This window comes from Phyllobates terribilis, unplaced genomic scaffold, assembly GCF_046119375.1.
Source record: "Phyllobates terribilis strain yellow unplaced genomic scaffold, ASM4611937v1 Scaffold_2__4_contigs__length_985480577, whole genome shotgun sequence".
Taxonomy (NCBI): domain Eukaryota; kingdom Metazoa; phylum Chordata; class Amphibia; order Anura; family Dendrobatidae; genus Phyllobates; species Phyllobates terribilis.
Window position 1 is genome coordinate 932,203,482 of NW_027362762.1, and position 20,157 is coordinate 932,223,638.

The window sequence follows — 20,157 nt, forward strand, 5'->3', positions numbered from 1 at the left end:
AGTTCTTCAATCAAAGCGTCATTACAAACAGAGTTTATTTCTGTTAATGTTGATGATTATGGCTTACAGCCAATGAAAACACAAAAGTCATCAGATGGCTTCAGATGCATTTAAAAAGGGCCCTTAGTCTGTTTCAGTAGGCTCTACAATCATGGGGAAGACTGCTGACTTAACAGATGTCCAGAAGGCAGTCATTGACACACTCCACAAGGTCCTAGAGTCTGGAGGAAGAGTGGAGAGGCCGCAATCCAAGTTGCTGGAGGTCTAGTGTGAAGTTTCCACAATCAGTGATGGTTTGGCTATCAAAGCCACCTGGGCTTCCATAACCCCTCAGCAGTGCCACAGGCTGATCGCCTCCATGCCACATTGCCGCATTGATGCAGTAATTGATGCAAAAGGAGCCCCGACCAAGTATTGAGGGCGTTTACTGAACATACATTTCAGTAGGACAACATTTCGGCTTTTAAAAACATTTATCAAACTGTTGTTATAAAGTATTCTAATTTACTGAGATAATGACTTGTGTGTTTTCATTGGCTGTAAGCCATAATCATCAACATTAACAGAAATAAACACTTGAAATAGATCACTCTGTTTGTAATGACTCTGTATAATATATGAGCTTCACTTTTTGTATTGAAGAACTGAAATAAATTAACTTTTTGAAGATATTCTAATTTAGTGAGATGCACCTGTATATGACTTTTTTTTTTAGCTTTGTTTTATTTTTTTTACAGATTAAAACATTTTTTTTTTTTTTTGAGAATGAGAAAATTGGGATTTCGGGGAGGATGTTTTACTTTATAATTGTTTTACTCCATTTTATTAATATATATTAGTTTTTAAACCTTTCATGACATGGCAGGTCAGTTTTACCATATAGGGAACATGGTAAAAAAAAAACAATTGTGAACTTGCACTTTTTTTTAGCAATTTCATCAAACTTAAAAACAATTCTCGTTTTCCGGTGCACTTGTCCCACAAAACAAACACGCCTTTACACGGCCATATTGACAGAAAAATAAAAAGGTTATTGCTCTGAGAAGAAGGGGAGCAAAAAACGAAAACAAAACAATCACCTGGGCTGAAGGGGTTAATATGCAATCTCCTGGTCGCATTGCTAGTGCACAGCACTATATTAGCGGTGCACAGTCAGTGCTTGATTGACAGCCAATCCGGCTCCGCAACCATTCCTTAGTTGTCAGAAAACCGGCAGCCCCATAGACAACGCATGGAGAGGTGACTGCGCATGCGCACTACAGAGCCTTGCTCTTTGTGCGCCGCACACGCCCAGACCACGCTGCCTGCACAGTAACCAGGCCACACAGCAGCACCCGGAGCGCATCGATCAGCGCGCCGCATCGTGCCTTCCCGCCGCCTGTTCAGATCCATCGCTCGGCGCAGCGGCTGCTCAGGTCTGAGGCGCAGTGTTTTGTGGGTAGCCGCCTTCTGTCTCCGCCTCCTGTCTTCTCGCCGGTTGTGTGCCCGTCGTTTGTCTCTGTCTCCCCGGACACCGGAGCCGCACACATGGCGCTGCACGTCCCGAAGGCCCCGGGCTTTGCCCAGATGCTCAAAGATGGAGCCAAGGTAACGAGAGCCGGCGGCCGGGCGGGGAGAGAGGTGCCATGTGCGGCACATGGAAGCTTCCAGAACAGGCCGGGGATGACGGGCACATTACTGGGGGCGCGCACATCACAGCGCGTTATGTGACAAGACGCCCTGTCTGCACATTACTGCTGATGTTACTGCGTTTATGTGCGGTTATCTCATCTATCGGTGTCTAATCAGACATGATAATGTGAAACGCCTCCTGTAGATGTACTGTGCTCCCGGCTGCAGTGACTCCTCCATCACTCCCCTTACATTACTGTAGATGTACTGTGCTCCCGGCAGCAGTGACTCCTCCATCACTCCCCTTACATTACTGTAGATGTAGTGTGCTCCCGGCAGCAGTGGCTCCTCCATCACTCCCCTTACATTACTGTAGATGTACTGTGCTCCCGGCAGCAGTGACTCCTCCATCACTCCCCTTACATTACTGTAGATGTACTGTGCTCCCGGCAGCAGTGACTCCTCCATCACTCCCCTTACATTACTGTAGATGTACTGTGCTCCCGGCAGCAGTGACTCCTCCATCACTCCCCTTACATTACTGTAGATGTACTGTGCTCCCGGCAGCAGTGACTCCTCCATCACTCCCCTTACATTACTGTAGATGTACTGTGCTCCCGGCAGCAGTGACTCCTCCATCACTCCCCTTACATTACTGTAGATGTACTGTGCTCCCGGCTGCAGTGACTCCTCCATCACTCCCCTTACATTACTGTAGATGTACTGTGCTCCCGGCAGCAGTGACTCCTCCATCACTCCCCTTACATTACTGTAGATGTACTGTGCTCCCGGCTGCAGTGACTCCTCCATCACTCCCCTTACATTACTGTAGATGTACTGTGCTCCCGGCAGCAGTGGCTCCTCCATCACTCCCCTTACATTACTGTAGATGTACTGTGCTCCCGGCAGCAGTGACTCCTCCATCACTCCCCTTACATTACTGTAGATGTACTGTGCTCCCGGCAGCAGTGACTCCTCCATCACTCCCCTTACATTACTGTAGATGTACTGTGCTCCCGGCTGCAGTGACTCCTCCATCACTCCCCTTACATTACTGTAGATGTACTGTGCTCCCGGCTGCAGTGACTCCTCCATCACTCCCCTTACATTACTGTAGATGTACTGTGCTCCCGGCAGCAGTGGCTCCTCCATCACTCCCCTTACATTACTGTAGATGTACTGTGCTCCCGGCAGCAGTGACTCCTCCATCACTCCCCTTACATTACTGTAGATGTACTGTGCTCCCGGCAGCAGTGACTCCTCCATCACTCCCCTTACATTACTGTAGATGTACTGTGCTCCCGGCAGCAGTGACTCCTCCATCACTCCCCTTACATTACTGTAGATGTACTGTGCTCCCGGCTGCAGTGACTCCTCCATCACTCCCCTTACATTACTGTAGATGTACTGTGCTCCCGGCAGCAGTGACTCCTCCATCACTCCCCTTACATTACTGTAGATGTACTGTGCTCCCGGCTGCAGTGACTCCTCCATCACTCCCCTTACATTACTGTAGATGTACTGTGCTCCCGGCAGCAGTGGCTCCTCCATCACTCCCCTTACATTACTGTAGATGTACTGTGCTCCCGGCAGCAGTGACTCCTCCATCACTCCCCTTACATTACTGTAGATGTACTGTGCTCCCGGCAGCAGTGACTCCTCCATCACTCCCCTTACATTACTGTAGATGTACTGTGCTCCCGGCAGCAGTGACTCCTCCATCACTCCCCTTACATTACTGTAGATGTACTGTGCTCCCGGCAGCAGTGACTCCTCCATCACTCCCCTTACATTACTGTAGATGTACTGTGCTCCCGGCAGCAGTGGCTCCTCCATCACTCCCCTTACATTACTGTAGATGTACTGTGCTCCCGGCTGCAGTGGCTCCTCCATCACTCCCCTTACATTACTGTAGATGTACTGTGCTCCCGGCTGCAGTGGCTCCTCCATCACTCCCCTTACATTCCTGTAGATGTACTGTGCTCCCGGCAGCAGTGACTCCTCCATCACTCCCCTTACATTACTGTAGATGTACTGTGCTCCCGGCAGCAGTGACTCCTCCATCACTCCCCTTACATTACTGTAGATGTACTGTGCTCCCGGCAGCAGTGACTCCTCCATCACTCCCCTTACATTACTGTAGATGTACTGTGCTCCCGGCAGCAGTGACTCCTCCATCACTCCCCTTACATTACTGTAGATGTACTGTGCTCCCGGCAGCAGTGGCTCCTCCATCACTCCCCTTACATTACTGTAGATGTACTGTGCTCCCGGCAGCAGTGGCTCCTCCATCACTCCCCTTACATTACTGTAGATGTACTGTGCTCCCGGCAGCAGTGACTCCTCCATCACTCCCCTTACATTACTGTAGATGTACTGTGCTCCCGGCAGCAGTGACTCCTCCATCACTCCCCTTACATTACTGTAGATGTACTGTGCTCCCGGCAGCAGTGACTCCTCCATCACTCCCCTTAAATTACTGTAGATGTACTGTGCTCCCGGCTGCACTGACTCCTCCATCACTCCCCTTACATTACTGTAGATGTACTGTGCTCCCGGCAGCAGTGACTCCTCCATCACTCCCCTTACATTCCTGTAGATGTACTGTGCTCCCAGCTGCAGTGACTCCTCCATCACTCCCCTTACATTACTGTAGATGTACTGTGCTCCCGGCAGCAGTGACTCCTCCATCACTCCCCTTACATTACTGTAGATGTACTGTGCTCCCGGCTGCAGTGACTCCTCCATCACTCCCCTTACATTCCTGTAGATGTACTGTGCTCCCGGCAGCAGTGACTCCTCCATCACTCCCCTTACATTACTGTAGATGTACTGTGCTCCCGGCAGCAGTGACTCCTCCATCACTCCCCTTACATTACTGTAGATGTACTGTGCTCCCGGCAGCAGTGACTCCTCCATCACTCCCCTTACATTACTGTAGATGTACTGTGCTCCCGGCAGCAGTGGCTCCTCCATCACTCCCCTTACATTACTGTAGATGTACTGTGCTCCCGGCAGCAGTGGCTCCTCCATCACTCCCCTTACATTACTGTAGATGTACTGTGCTCCCGGCAGCAGTGGCTCCTCCATCACTCCCCTTACATTACTGTAGATGTACTGTGCTCCCGGCAGCAGTGACTCCTCCATCACTCCCCTTACATTACTGTAGATGTACTGTGCTCCCGGCAGCAGTGACTCCTCCATCACTCCCCTTACATTACTGTAGATGTACTGTGCTCCCGGCAGCAGTGACTCCTCCATCACTCCCCTTACATTACTGTAGATGTACTGTGCTCCCGGCAGCAGTGACTCCTCCATCACTCCCCTTACATTACTGTAGATGTACTGTGCTCCCGGCAGCAGTGACTCCTCCATCACTCCCCTTACATTACTGTAGATGTACTGTGCTCCCGGCTGCAGTGACTCCTCCATCACTCCCCTTACATTACTGTAGATGTACTGTGCTCCCGGCTGCAGTGACTCCTCCATCACTCCCCTTACATTACTGTAGATGTACTGTGCTCCCGGCAGCAGTGACTCCTCCATCACTCCCCTTACATTACTGTAGATGTACTGTGCTCCCGGCAGCAGTGGCTCCTCCATCACTCCCCTTACATTACTGTAGATGTACTGTGCTCCCGGCAGCAGTGGCTCCTCCATCACTCCCCTTACATTACTGTAGATGTACTGTGCTCCCGGCAGCAGTGGCTCCTCCATCACTCCCCTTACATTACTGTAGATGTACTGTGCTCCCGGCAGCAGTGGCTCCTCCATCACTCCCCTTACATTACTGTAGATGTACTGTGCTCCCGGCTGCAGTGGCTCCTCCATCACTCCCCTTACATTACTGTAGATGTACTGTGCTCCCGGCAGCAGTGACTCCTCCATCACTCCCCTTACATTACTGTAGATGTACTGTGCTCCCGGCTGCAGTGACTCCTCCATCACTCCCCTTACATTACTGTAGATGTACTGTGCTCCCGGCTGCAGTGACTCCTCCATCACTCCCCTTACATTACTGTAGATGTACTGTGCTCCCGGCTGCAGTGACTCCTCCATCACTCCCCTTACATTACTGTAGATGTACTGTGCTCCCGGCTGCAGTGGCTCCTCCATCACTCCCCTTACATTACTGTAGATGTACTGTGCTCCCGGCTGCAGTGGCTCCTCCATCACTCCCCTTACATTACTGTAGATGTACTGTGCTCCCGGCTGCAGTGGCTCCTCCATCACTCCCCTTACATTACTGTAGATGTACTGTGCTCCCGGCTGCAGTGGCTCCTCCATCACTCCCCTTACATTACTGTAGATGTACTGTGCTCCCGGCTGCAGTGACTCCTCCATCACTCCCCTTACATTACTGTAGATGTACTGTGCTCCCGGCTGCAGTGACTCCTCCATCACTCCCCTTACATTACTGTAGATGTACTGTGCTCCCGGCTGCAGTGACTCCTCCATCACTCCCCTTACATTACTGTAGATGTACTGTGCTCCCGGCAGCAGTGACTCCTCCATCACTCCCCTTACATTACTGTAGATGTACTGTGCTCCCGGCAGCAGTGGCTCCTCCATCACTCCCCTTACATTACTGTAGATGTACTGTGCTCCCGGCAGCAGTGGCTCCTCCATCACTCCCCTTACATTACTGTAGATGTACTGTGCTCCCGGCAGCAGTGGCTCCTCCATCACTCCCCTTACATTACTGTAGATGTACTGTGCTCCCGGCTGCAGTGACTCCTCCATCACTCCCCTTACATTACTGTAGATGTACTGTGCTCCCGGCTGCAGTGACTCCTCCATCACTCCCCTTACATTACTGTAGATGTACTGTGCTCCCGGCTGCAGTGACTCCTCCATCACTCCCCTTACATTACTGTAGATGTACTGTGCTCCCGGCTGCAGTGACTCCTCCATCACTCCCCTTACATTACTGTAGATGTACTGTGCTCCCGGCTGCAGTGACTCCTCCATCACTCCCCTTACATTACTGTAGATGTACTGTGCTCCCGGCAGCAGTGACTCCTCCATCACTCCCCTTACATTACTGTAGATGTACTGTGCTCCCGGCAGCAGTGACTCCTCCATCACTCCCCTTACATTACTGTAGATGTACTGTGCTCCCGGCAGCATTGGCTCCTCCATCACTCCCCTTACATTACTGTAGATGTACTGTGCTCCCGGCAGCAGTGGCTCCTCCATCACTCCCCTTACATTACTGTAGATGTACTGTGCTCCCGGCAGCAGTGGCTCCTCCATCACTCCCCTTACATTACTGTAGATGTACTGTGCTCCCGGCAGCAGTGGCTCCTCCATCACTCCCCTTACATTACTGTAGATGTACTGTGCTCCCGGCAGCAGTGACTCCTCCATCACTCCCCTTACATTACTGTAGATGTACTGTGCTCCCGGCAGCAGTGGCTCCTCCATCACTCCCCTTACATTACTGTAGATGTGCTGTGCTCCCAGCTGCAGTGACTCCTCCATCACTCCCCTTACATTACTGTAGATGTGCTGTGCTCCCGGCTGCAGTGGCTCCTCCATCACTCCCCTTACATTACTGTAGATGTACTGTGCTCCCGGCAGCAGTGGCTCCTCCATCACTCCCCTTACATTACTGTAGATGTACTGTGCTCCCGGCTGCAGTGACTCCTCCATCACTCCCCTTACATTACTGTAGATGTACTGTGCTCCCGGCAGCAGTGGCTCCTCCATCACTCCCCTTACATTACTGTAGATGTACTGTGCTCCCGGCTGCAGTGACTCCTCCATCACTCCCCTTACATTACTGTAGATGTACTGTGCTCCCAGCTGCAGTGACTCCTCCATCGCAGTAATATCCGAACGGTTAGGATCTTCCACCGATAAGCTGTTTTTTTTCTCCCGTGCCAGGTGGAAGCACGGCTCCGTACACTGTTTAGTGGCTTTTCATGGCAGGAAAGATTGAAGTGAGCTAAGCTGCAGTTCCTGGTTGCGAGGTGCACATACAGATCTGTACGGACTGACCCCTCATATTCAGTGCAGCTCCCCTGTAATGCCTTCTGGCCAGTAAATGAACCATTTATTAGTCGCGTCTTCTCTTTTTCTATGAATATACTGATTTCTTGTCTCCACCTTTTCCTTGTAGCACTATTCTGGGTTGGAAGAAGCCGTATTCAGGAACATCCAGGCTTGCAAAGAACTTGCCCAGACGACCCGCACCGCGTATGGCCCGAATGGTATCCGATCCTCGCCTCCTCCTCTTCCTTCCTACCGTTACTTTATGATTCGCTATTAACTCATTTCTTGTCTGTTTCTTCCTTGTTTTCAGGGATGAACAAAATGGTTATTAATCACCTGGAAAAGCTGTTTGTCACCAACGATGCGGCCACCATCATCCGGGAGCTGGAGGTGCGTGATCCTCTGTAGATGTCCTTCACGTTGTACAATGCTGTGGGCGGTCGCTGATTTCTTTCATTACTAATGTTTCACCTCTTTCTATACATTAGGTCCAGCATCCAGCCGCGAAGATGATAGTGATGGCGTCTCACATGCAGGAGCAGGAGGTCGGAGATGGGACTAACTTTGTGCTGGTGTTTGCCGGCGCGCTCCTGGAGCTGGCGGAGGAGCTGCTGAGGATGGGGCTCTCCGTGTCTGAGGTGCGGCTTCTCTCCTGTCACACAACCTGGGAATTGTTTGCTCGTCCCTCACATTTCATGTTATATTAGGGAGAAGATGTAAATGTCGGATGGATGCACCTCTGACTGCGGTGGTCTTCTCTCATCTCTCTGAAAAAGTTATCTCCAAAGTATAAGGAGACTTGTGAGGGGTCTGCTGTGCACCCTCCAGGCTGGTCTGAACAAAGTCCAGTATTGCGGGTCCTAGTCTATGGAGGAGAGGGGTGTATGGCAGATACAGTGGGGTGGCACCGGCTCTTTTAGGCTGTTACTTGAGTTTGTGCCAATCGATTTTCAGACCCCGATCCATCGGCAAGGTCAGTAATCTGTGGCCATCAGACTGGAGCGCTGAGAATCGCCTCCTACCTCCCGGCATCCGCTGGCCTGGTGTGATGTCATTGTTGCTCTGGGACGCACATATGATGTTTCCCTGGGCCGACTAAGCAAAAGAAGAGGCACGATGGTGGGAAGTAGGAGGCTGTTCTTAGGGCTCCTGTCAGACAGATTACTGATGTAGCTGACGGACTGTGACCTGCAAATCGTGTGATTAATGGGGAGCCGACATCACAGAGGCAGATTCTCTGCTGTGCGGCCAGCGAGGCGACGGCTTCTCTGCTGTGCGGCCAGCGAGGCGACGGCTTCTCTGCTGTGCGGCCAGCGAGGCGACGGCTTCTCTGCTGTGCGGCCAGCGAGGCGACGGCTTCTCTGCTGTGCGGCCAGCGAGGCGACTGCTTCTCTGCTGTGCGGCCAGCGAGGCGACGGCTTCTCTGCTGTGCGGCCAGCGAGGCGACGGCTTCTCTGCTGTGCGGCCAGCGAGGCGACGGCTTCTCTGCTGTGCGGCCAGCGAGGCGACGGCTTCTCTGCTGTGCGGCCAGCGAGGCGACGGCTTCTCTGCTGTGCGGCCAGCGAGGCGACGGCTTCTCTGCTGTGCGGCCAGCGAGGCGACGGCTTCTCTGCTGTGCGGCCAGCGAGGCGACGGCTTCTCTGCTGTGCGGCCAGCGAGGCGACGGCTTCTCTGCTGTGCGGCCAGCGAGGCGACGGCTTCTCTGCTGTGCGGCCAGCGAGGCGACGGCTTCTCTGCTGTGCGGCCAGCGAGGCGACGGCTTCTCTGCTGTGCGGCCAGCGAGGCGACGGCTTCTCTGCTGTGCGGCCAGCGAGGCGACGGCTTCTCTGCTGTGCGGCCAGCGAGGCGACGGCTTCTCTTCTGCAGTGTTGCCCAACTCGAGTCCCACCAACAGGTCATTTTTTCAGGATTTCCTTACTATTACACAGGTGATGGAAGTATTGCCTGTGCAATACTAAGGAAATCCTGAGAACATGACCTGTTGGTGGGACTTGAGGACTGGGTAACACTGCTCTACTGTACGAGCAGGGAAGAACTCTGTCACATGATGTTGTAATGGTCAAACCACTACTAAAGGTCAAGTGCCTGGATGCCTTTCTTAATAAATATAATATTAAAGGTTATGGGAACTAGTCTGATTGCTGTAAATGTGGAGTTGGGAAGGCATTTTCCCCCTAGTATGGAGCTATTAGTGTCTTTCCCATGGGGTTTTTGCCTTCCTATGGATCAACATGTCAGGCTATAGGTTGAACTTGATGGACTTAAGTCTACCTTAAAACTATGAAACTAGTGGGAATGATCATTGATTTAGTGCCCCATCCCCATTTTTCAACCATTATAGTAGCCTCCTGGCCATCCAGTAGTGCAGCATGTCCCCATACAAGTAAATTGGGCCGCAGCTGCGGTTTCTGGCATAGAAGATTGTCAGAAGCGCTTGTCTGCAGGAACAATATAGCGGGCGGTACACCAGCGGAGCATCCCCTTTATTATGGTTGGTGAGGATAGCCAAGATCGAGCTCCAACTGATAAGAAATTGATGATATAACCTAGCAAGATGCCAACACTAGGGGATGAGAGGACTCCTTTGTAGAAACGGAAAAGTAGGTAAAAAAAAATGCACAAATATTAATAGTTACGTTGTGATACGGCATAAAAGAGGATTTTTGGTACTCACCGTAAAATCCTTTTCTCGGAGCCCCTGTCACAGCACTAGCCCTGCCGAGTCTCCTCGCCAGCTGCGGCCTCCGATCCAATGCTAGCTACGGCCTACATCATGGCGCTAGCCGCATCCCCTTCAGTGACTGCCACAGCCCCGTCACAGCGCCAGCCGCGGGCTCCGTCACAGCGCCAGCCGCGGGCTCCGTCACAGCGCCAGCCGCGGGCTCCGTCACAGCGCCAGCCGCGGGCTCCGTCACAGCGCCAGCCGCGGGCTCCGTCACAGCGGCTCTTGGCCCTCTTCAACCTCGGCTCCTGTCACTGCTTCAACCTTTAGCCCACAGGCAATCAACACCGTGGTCCCCCACATAGGATAAGGCAGACCCTGTCCCGGCCGTCGGCCCCTCGGGCCCAGTCCCCCTTTTTTCCTAAACTGTCCACAGAGTTTGTGGGCCGTTTGATTCCAAAGCTGTGCCGGGTGTGTGGGCCGTTTGATTCCAAAGCTGTGCCGGGTGTGTGGGCCGTTTGATTCCAAAGCTGTGCCGGGTGTGTGGGCCGTTTGATTCCACAGCTGTGCCGGGTGTGTGGGCCGTTTGATTCCACAGCTGTGCCGGGTGTGTGGGCCGTTTGATTCCAAAACTGTGCCGGGTGTGTGGGCCGTTTCGATTCCAAAACTGTGCCGGGTGTGTGGGCCGTTTCGATTCCAAAACTGTGCCGGGTGTGTGGGACGTTTCATTCCCAAACTGTGCCGGGTGTGTGGGGCAGACAATGCTAAGATTTATGGTATGAGGGTACCTAAATCCATAGGTCAGCAGGAATCTCCGTGCATTGACCGCAACAACCCCAAGCACACAGTTCTCTCCGGAGCTCCCCACCACCAGGATCGAAAGCGGTATTCCAATGGTTGCTGCCTTATTGCAACCTATAGATATTGGTACCCTCATACCATAAATCTTAACATGGTCTGCCCCACAATCTGTACAGTTTTGGGATGTCCCATGAAACGTCCCACACACTCTGTGGTTTTGGAATGAAACGTCCCACACACTCTGTGGTTTTGGAATGAAACGTCCCACACACTCTGGTTTTGGAATGAAACGTCCCACACACTCTGTGGTTTTGGAATGAAACGTCCCACACACTCTGTGGTTTTGGAATGAAACGTCCCACACACTCTGTGGTTTTGGAATGAAACGTCGCACACACTCTGTGGTTTTGGAATGAAACGTCGCACACACTCTGTGGTTTTGGAATGAAACGTCCCACACACTCTGTGGTTTTGGAATGAAACGTCCCACACACTCTGTGGTTTTGGAATGAAACGTCCCACACACTCTGTGGTTTTGGAATGAAACGTCCCACACACTCTGTGGTTTTGGAATGAAACGTCCCACACACTCTGTGGTTTTGGAATGAAACGTCCCACACACTCTGTGGTTTTGGAATGAAACGTCCCACACACTCTGTGGTTTTGGAATGAAACGTCCCACACACTCTGTGGACAGTTTAGGAAAAAAGGGGGACTGGGCCCGAGGGGCCGACGGCCGGGACAGGGCCTGCCTTATCCTATTTGGGGGACCCCGGTGTTGATTGCCTGTGGGCTAACGGTTGAAGCAGTGCCAGGAGCCGAGGTTGAAGAGGGCCAGGAGCCGTTGTGACAGAGGCTGCTGCTGGGTGACGGAGCCCGCGGCTGCCGCGGCGAGGGGGCTGCAGCAGTCATTGAAGGGGATGCGGCTAGCGCCATGATGTAGGCCTTAGCTAGCATTGGATCGGAGGCCGCAGCTGGCGAGGAGACTCGGCAGGGCTAGTGCTGTGACAGGGGCCGCGGTTGGCGCTGAGATGGAGGCCGCGGCAGGCGCTGTGGCGCCGGCAGCGTCTGTAGTTGCGACCCCCGCTGCGGCAGGCGCTAAGATGGAGGCCGAAGGCCGCGCAAGTAATGGCGCCGGCGGGAGAAGGAGGGGGCGGAGTCGAAAAAGTGCGCACAGAGAGCCCGCACTGAGGAAAAGAAAAAACAGCAGGGATTGGATAGAAATAAGGGGGTTAGGAAGAGTCCATGGCTCTGTGGGGCTAATGGTGCGGTGGGGGGCGTGTGGAATGGGACTAGGCCGAAGCCAGGGCCTAAATTTTGAAAGAGGGCTGGAAATGAGGGATAACGACTGGGAACAGTATCCAACTGGCTGTCCTGTGGAGCTCCTGCCACCTGAAGAAAGGACTGTAGAAAGGAGGGTACCTGTCTCTGGAGAGGCCCCGACTCCTTCTTCACAGTCCTGAAGACTGCATCAGCAGCCCGCGGTTGAGGGGGGTCGCTGGAATAGGAAAGTCTTCCTTCCCGCACCATCGCAGTCCCCGGCGGTGCAAAAGGATGAGGGGAGGATCACTGACTAGTGATCACCGTCTTCCTCCCGGCCCGCTCCGAGGAGGGGGCTGGGGTGGGGAAAGGCAGGACTATCCGCCACGAGTCACCCCAAAACGCTTCGGAAGAGTTAGGGGGAAAAAAGGGTCCTGCCTGTTAGACAAGAGAGTGGACGATGTGGGCAACACCACATTGTTCTCTCTGTCCCAAAAGGTGGGAAATCAGGGTGAGCTGTTACACCCTGTTGCCCGAAGTCACAAGCTGAATCTGAAAAAGAAAGGAAAAACATTAATAAAACACAACAAGATGGTAGAGACGGGTCTGAACGCAGACCCATGTCTTGCCTCCTTGGACACTAAGCAAAAACTGGTCAGTTCACTCCCAGTGTGGGTGTAGCCTGCTGGGGAGAAGTAAGCCCTTTTTTTTCTGCCTATTGTCAGCAGCATACACCCATGGTTTCCTGTGTCCCCCAATGAAGCGATAGAGAAAACGTCACAATGCTGCTCAGGATTCAGTAAGACTGTTCATAAGGCCCATATACACTGTGTTCCAAATTATTATGCAAATAATATTTTCTCAGATTTTCCCAAATTACCTATATGAATTGCAGTCATTGTAATTTTCCAGTCAAATAACTATTAGAGTACAATTGAAAGGTTTTTGTATAAACTGCCTATGATAACAGTATATTTTTAAAAAAATAAAACACTCAAACTGCACTCAAAATGCATGTTCCAAATTATTATGCACAGCAGAGTTTTCAACCTTTTCAATTTAATAAAGAACAAAAAAATGGTCATTTTTGAAATTATAAGCATTAGCAGGTTATTACAAACTGAAATCAAACAGTTTTCAACACAAAACTTTATTCTAGGTGATGTTACATTTGCACATAGGACCCCTTGTTCGAAAGGAGCTTCTGAACTCTCTCGTCCATTGAATTTGTCAGGTTTTGGATGGTTTCTGCTTCAATTGTTTTGCATGAGGACAGAATACACTCCCAGAGCTGTGGCTTAGATGTGAACTGCCTCCCGCCATCATAGACACTCCTTTTGATGATGCTCCAGAGGTTCTCAATGGGGTTGAGGTCAGGGGAGCATGGGGGTCACACCATAAGTTTGTCCCCTTTTATGCCCACAGCAGCAAGAGATGCAGATGTGTTATGTGCAGCATGAGACGGGGCATTATCATGCATGAAAATGATCTCGATGGTCCAGATGGATGGAGTGGAGGATGGCTGGTTGATGGACACCCCATGCAAACACGGCTACGGCGCTAACAAGGAGGAGGTGGAGTAATGTTTTGGGCTGGAATCATGGGGAGAGAGATTGTCGGCCCTTTTAGGATCCCTGAAGGGGTAAAGATGAACTCCATAATGTATGTTGAGTTTCTCAAACAGCACTTCCTGCCATGGTTCAAGAAGAAGAACCGTGCATTCCGCAGCAAGATCATTTCATGCATGATAATGCCCCGTCTCATGCTGCACATAACACATCTGCATCTCTGGCTGCTATGGGCATAAAAGGGGACAAACTTATGGTGTGGCCCCCATGCTCCCCTGACCTCAACCCCATTGAGAACCTCTGGAGCATCATCAAAAGGAGTGTCTATGATGGCGGGAGGCAGTTCACATCTAAGCAACAGCTCTGGGAGGGTATTCTGTCCTCATGCAAAACAATTGAAGCAGAAACCATCCAAAACCTGACAAATTCAATGGACGAGAGAGTTCAGAAGCTCCTTTCGAACACGCGGTCCTATGTGCAAATGTAACATCACCTAGAATAAAGTTTTGAGTTGAAAACTGTTTGATTTCAGTTTGTAATAACCTGCTAATGATTATAATTTCAAAAATGACCATTTTTTTGTTCTTTATTAAAATGAAAAGGTTGAAAACTCTGCTGTGCATAATAATTTGGAACATGCATTTTGAGTGCAGTTTGAGTTTTTTATTTTTTTAAAAATATACTGTTATCATAGGCAGTTTATACAAAAACCTTTCAATTGTACGCTAATAGTTATTTGACTGGAAAATTACAATGACTGCAATTCATATAGGTAATTTGGGAAAATCTGAGAAAATATTATTTGCATAATAATTTGGAACACAGTGTAGTGTAAACCATCAGATGTCTGCGGGACAATATGGAGGCACTTTCCGATCTCAAAAGATGCTGTTTGTTACACCCTGACATTTCCTTCACTGATCTTCATATCGTAGATTACAATTAAGGTTGTTAAATAGAAAAAAAAATTAAAGGGCTTGTTAGAGCTAGCTGGGAGTTGTAGTTCTTTGGGTAATGAGCGGGTTGTGTGCCATATATCCAGCAGTGGATCTCACTCTGTAATCCTTGTCCAGGTCATTGAGGGCTATGAAAAGGCCTGTAAGAAAGCGCTGGTGATCCTCCCTGACCTGGTGTGCTGCTCCGCCAAGAACCTCCGCGACCTCGACGAAGCTGCCGCCCTTCTGCAAACCTCCATCATGAGCAAGCAATACGGCAACGAGGCCTTCCTGTCCAAACTGATAGCCCAGGCTTGTGGTAAGAGGCGGCACACGTCCACGCACTGAGCAAATCCTCTCCGGACCACCTTCCTGCTATAATTTCTTGTCTCGTCATCTAGTCTCCATCCTCCCGGAGTCCGGACATTTCAACGTTGATGGCATCCGAGTCTGCAAAATCCTGGTGAGTCCAATCTCCTAAGCGTAGGGCCTGTAGTAATGTATTTGTATATATCAAATGTGTGCGGTCCCTCCCAGGGGTCTGGTATCTGCGCCTCCTCAGTCCTGCACGGAATGGTGTTCAAGAAGGAGACCGAAGGGGATGTCACGTCTGTGAAAGACGCCAAAATCGCCGTTTATTCCTGTCCATTCGATGGCATGGTCACCGAGACAAAGGTAAGTTAAATTTCAGGGTTGGGGAGGGAGAAGGTTGTGGCGTGCGAACATATTTACGACTTCATTCTCGGGTACATTCGATGGCATTCAGTGATTGACTATGACATTTAAATGGTTGCTGTTTTTACAGGCAGATGTCGGCTGTGTTACACAGCCGACATCTGATGCTCATGGCTAAGGCCACTCGATATTGGGGACCTGACATAGGGCGTAATAGTTTTGGGAAGGGATAAAGCACTGCAGCTGTCGGGTCACTATGACATACTTGTGTGTGTTCTCAGGGCACGGTGCTCATTAACAGTGCACAGGAGCTGATGGACTTCAGCAGAGGAGAAGAGAACCTGATGGAAGGGCAAGTAAAAGCCATCGCCGATACCGGAGCAAACATCATAGTCACAGGCGGCAAGGTGGCAGATATGGCTCTGCACTACGCCAACAAGTACAACCTCATGGTGGTCAGGTGAGCCCTGCGACTGATATCTGACTGGTCGTCCATATCTGTAGCCATTCTGCTTCGTGTGTTTTATGCCCTCGTGTTTCTAATGTTGTTTTTTTTTTTTAGGTTAAATTCTAAGTGGGATTTGAGAAGACTCTGCAAAACTGTGTGCGCGACTGCCCTGCCGAGGCTGGTAAGGCTTTATCCATTGTATTAACACTTAAAGGAACACTCCAGAGCTGCCGACCCCCGGGCAAGCCACCACAAGGGGCAGCTAATCCCCTCCACTGAACGCTAGGAGCACCATTGTGCAAGAAATACTTTTGATAGCCAAGCGCTGTTGGACCACCAGGACCCCCACCGTCACATAGATGCCAAATGGAGCATGACCATCTCTCCTTTCAAACCGAGACTCTACAAACCTGTTTTTTGGATCCCTGGGGGGCCACAGCAGCAATATGTCTTGTGGTCTTTGTGGTCAGCCCACTTAAAAGGGTTTGCTGTTTTTTCTTTCTTTTATTTTAGAAAACTTTTCCTGATTTGTAAAACCAAGCAAACTGTGCTGTACTTACCCTTCCGGAGTCTAGTGCTTCATCTCCACTGCTACCCTCGTGTTTGGCTGCAGCGCTGATCTCATGTCGACACGGGTGAGCTCAGCGGCTCTGTCTGTATAGACCGTACAAACCACTCGCAGCCTCTGAGCTCAGCAATTGGCTGCAGCAAAACGATGGGGACCGTGGCACTGCAAGCGATCCTAGGAGGGGAAATAAAGCTCCAGCTTGTTTAAAAAAAAAAAAAAAAATGAACTTTACATCTCAGTAAAAGCTTCCTGAAAAGAGACAACCCCTGTAGGTGTAATGACGATGTGCTCAAAGCGCAGCCAGGATTTGACTTCTGTGTTTTCCCTCCCGCAGACGGCGCCCACGCCAGAAGAATTGGGCCATTGTGACAACGTGTACCTGTCTGAGGTTGGGGACACACAAGTCGTCATATTTAAACACGGTGGGTATCACAAGCTGCCATTATTGTGCTTCCACAGGAGGCCTGCGAGCCCGACCAATATAAAGGGGAGATAAAACAAAACTCAATATTTCATGCAATAATTGTCGATTCTTTTTTTGTAGAAAAAGAAGATGGTGCCATTGCTACCATAGTCATACGAGGGTCTACTGACAATCTCATGGACGACGTTGAGCGCGCGGTGGACGATGCTGTCAACACCTTCAAAGTTCTCACCAGAGTGAGTAAAAGCGATACGGAAATTAGGAACGAACGTATATTGTATATAATTTATCAGCGTATTCAGAGGAAGATTATCGTCGGGGGTCTGTATTTGCCATCCACAATGGTGCAGAGTCTCACTGCAGCCCATAGTTGACTGGGAATTTAGAGCCCCTAATATACTGGGGAAGGCTCCCATAATGATACATTAGGGATTTGTAGGTTTAGCCCCGGGGAAGCTCCACATCCCTTCAGTGTTGCCCCTGACATTGGTTATAAGGATTTTCTTCTTTCTTGATAAAGGATAAGCGTCTCGTCCCAGGCGGCGGCGCCACTGAAATTGAATTGGCGAAGCATATCACTTCCTACGGAGAGGTAAGGTCGTGCGGGCCGGGCTGACTCCACTTATAATCTCTGCATATTACCTACATAACTGCTCACATCGCTCTCTGGTCCTAGACGTGCCCGGGGCTTGACCAGTACGCAATCAAGAAGTTTGCAGAAGCATTCGAGGCAATTCCTAGAGCCCTTGCAGAAAATTCTGGGGTGAAGGCAAATGAAGTGATCTCTAAACTGTACGCAATGCATCAAGAGGGGAACAAGAACGTGGGCTTCGACATAGAGGTAAGGGTGGATGCTGCGGCACCTGATGGCTGCGGCACCTGATGGCTGCGGCACCTGATGGCTGCGGCACCTGATGGCTGCGGCACCTGATGGCGTCTGCTTAACTTTTAGGCTGAGAGCGCTGCAGTGAAGGACATGCTGGAGAGTAACGTCTTGGACACATACCTTGTGAAGTACTGGGGAATCAAGCTCGCCACGAACGCTGCCGTCACTGTCCTGCGAGTAGATCAAGTAAGTGATATCGGGATAGCGTGCAGAAAATTAGCTTGTCTTTTTGCCAGGAACATTAAAGGGGTTATCCTGGGATTTTAACATTGATGGCCTGTCATTAGGATAGGTCATCAATATCTGATCTGTCGGGGTCTGGCACCTTCACTGATCAGCTGTTCCCGGTGTCAGCAGCGGCCGATTCTGCACAGCTCTGCTGATGGAATAGCTCATGCGGCCGGGTATTGCACATCCGCCCCCAATTGATTTGAATAGGCGGTAGATGTGCTCAGCTGCGGCCACCATCAGAAGGCGGAGCATTTCCGGACTCTCCCCGACACCAGGGACAACTGATAGGCGGGGGGCGCAGGTTGTCGCACCCCCACCGATCAGACCCCCACCAATAGGCCATCAATGTTAAAAGTCCAAGACAACACCTTTTTAAGCGTTAGACAAGTGCTGGATAATATTAAGCCATCAGGACTGATGCAGCAGATGGTCATTTCATGTCACCAGTTAGTAAAGTGACTTTCCTGGTAAGGATGACATATCTTGGCTTCCTATTAAAGAAGGAACTTCATCAATTGTCATAAACCCAAACTTAGAAAAATAGCACCACCCCCTGTCTACAGGTATCTGGTATTGCAGCTCAGCTTTATTTCAAAGCAGCAGAGCTATAGTACCACACATGACTAAGGGAGAGCCTTTTCTTTCTAATTATGTACAGTGCCTTTTTAAAGGGGTTACTCATAGAAAGAATGAAACTAGGCAGGGTACATGCTTTTCATCATTGCCGTCCCTGCCTTGTTTTTGCTGAAGCTGTAGTCTCCAAGAAGAATTCTTAGTATGAAGCTCCGGTAGAAAATAATCTGCATTTGGTCTGATAATCAGATGCCATACAGATGTCTCCACAGGCTTCTGGGGTTGTAACTCCGCTCTGTTCGCCTGGATGGGGCTCGGTGCTGCACCAGGCGCCGCGCTTTTCTATATCTTACAATTCTACCAATAATGAATTCTATACAGGACCAAAATCGTGACACTGAAATTCTCGTCAGAACTTGTACGGCCGGGCCTGATGAGTAATATGGAGGAGGTGCCCATGTTTTTTTCTTTTTCTCCACGCTGAATTTTGTAAAACCTTTATAGATTATTATGGCAAAAGCAGCGGGTGGACCAAGAGCCCCAAAGCAGCAAGGACACTGGGATAAAGATGACTGGCAGGATGAGCCCGACCAACCATAGGTCTCTTGTAAAAGAGCAGGTGCCCACATTGTGTGCCACGTTGCACGGACCACGCACTGCATGATGCCACGTTTACTAACAGCCTGGTGTGCCTTTTACTGTGTCATGTTAATAACCTTGAAGTTGTTATTCCTGAAATAGCGCCACTCTTGTGGCTGTGGACAAGAGTGGCATGGCTCTGGGGCGAGGAAGCGGCCATCCTTTGCTGGGAGTAGTAGTGCACTTACATCTTCTACAATGCGTGCAAGATGGCATCTTCTGGATGTTTGACTTTCTTTAGCTGTACAAGTTTTATATCGCCCCTCCACCTCTGATTTGGCCTCTATGTCAGTAATTGCAGTCCCCCAATCTCAGCTGGTGTGTTTTACACCCTGCAGGGCTACAGTAGAAAGGTAGTCAGGACATTATTACAAGGTGTTCCAAAATTAGGGGATTTTAGCGGCAATGTATTTGGTAGCCGTCTATCTAATACAATGACGGCTACACTGGGAATCTCTGGAGACGAGCAGCTCTCTGTACACAGAATAGTCACCGGCCCCCCACTTTGTGTGTAAGAGGGGTAAGTCCTGGCCTTCCAAGTCGCAGGGTGATTTTATCTAGAGCAGGTAATGAAGCTTTTTATCGGATGCTGCATGCAGAACATTTTGGTAACAACTTTTATAAACTTTAAACTTTTTAATTGCCTCCATCAGATAATCATGGCAAAACCAGCAGGAGGCCCCAAGGCACCGACGGGTAAGAAGGACTGGGATGAAGACCAAGACTGAGCCCCCTGTGTTATTTATCTGTACTTTTCCCACTATGGACATATACGGCAGAAGCTGCTGCCCCAAAAGATTTTTTTTTTTTTATTATTATTCTGTTCACTTAAGTTAATACTGTACAATAAAGTCCCACGTTCATAAGATGCCGAGGAGA

The 20,157-nt window shown here is 50.3% G+C and overlaps 1 protein-coding gene across 3 annotated transcripts; it reads left to right on the top strand.

The window, feature by feature from the left end:
- The first annotated feature begins 1,401 nt into the window (after nucleotides 1-1,401).
- Nucleotides 1,402-20,146, top strand: CCT8 (chaperonin containing TCP1 subunit 8). Of its 3 annotated transcripts, none has more exons than XM_073668332.1 (16): nucleotides 1,402-1,587; nucleotides 7,736-7,826; nucleotides 7,919-7,998; nucleotides 8,097-8,246; nucleotides 14,973-15,153; nucleotides 15,236-15,297; nucleotides 15,372-15,509; nucleotides 15,791-15,969; nucleotides 16,072-16,138; nucleotides 16,860-16,947; nucleotides 17,070-17,185; nucleotides 17,470-17,541; nucleotides 17,626-17,790; nucleotides 17,902-18,021; nucleotides 19,144-19,258; nucleotides 19,932-20,146. In XM_073668332.1, the coding sequence occupies exons 1-15, from the start codon at nucleotides 1,528-1,530 to the stop codon at nucleotides 19,237-19,239; spliced, it is 1,665 nt and encodes a 554-aa protein (XP_073524433.1). In that variant the 5' UTR covers nucleotides 1,402-1,527; the 3' UTR covers nucleotides 19,240-19,258; nucleotides 19,932-20,146. The 3 variants fall into 3 exon arrangements, with proteins under 3 accessions (XP_073524433.1, XP_073524434.1, XP_073524435.1); XM_073668333.1 differs by having other exon boundaries at nucleotides 19,144-19,239; XM_073668334.1 differs by lacking the exon at nucleotides 19,144-19,258.
- The last annotated feature ends 11 nt before the right edge of the window (nucleotides 20,147-20,157 follow it).

Bases quoted from the DNA above. Each gene is read 5' to 3' on its own strand.
- CCT8 (XM_073668332.1), top strand. From the start codon at position 1,528: ATGGCGCTGCACGTCCCGAAGGCCCCGGGCTTTGCCCAGATGCTCAAA. The intron at 7,999-8,096 runs GTGCGTGATCCT...TCTATACATTAG, and splicing joins CCATCATCCGGGAGCTGGAG to GTCCAGCATCCAGCCGCGAA. The intron at 16,948-17,069 runs GTGGGTATCACA...CTTTTTTTGTAG, and splicing joins AGTCGTCATATTTAAACACG to AAAAAGAAGATGGTGCCATT.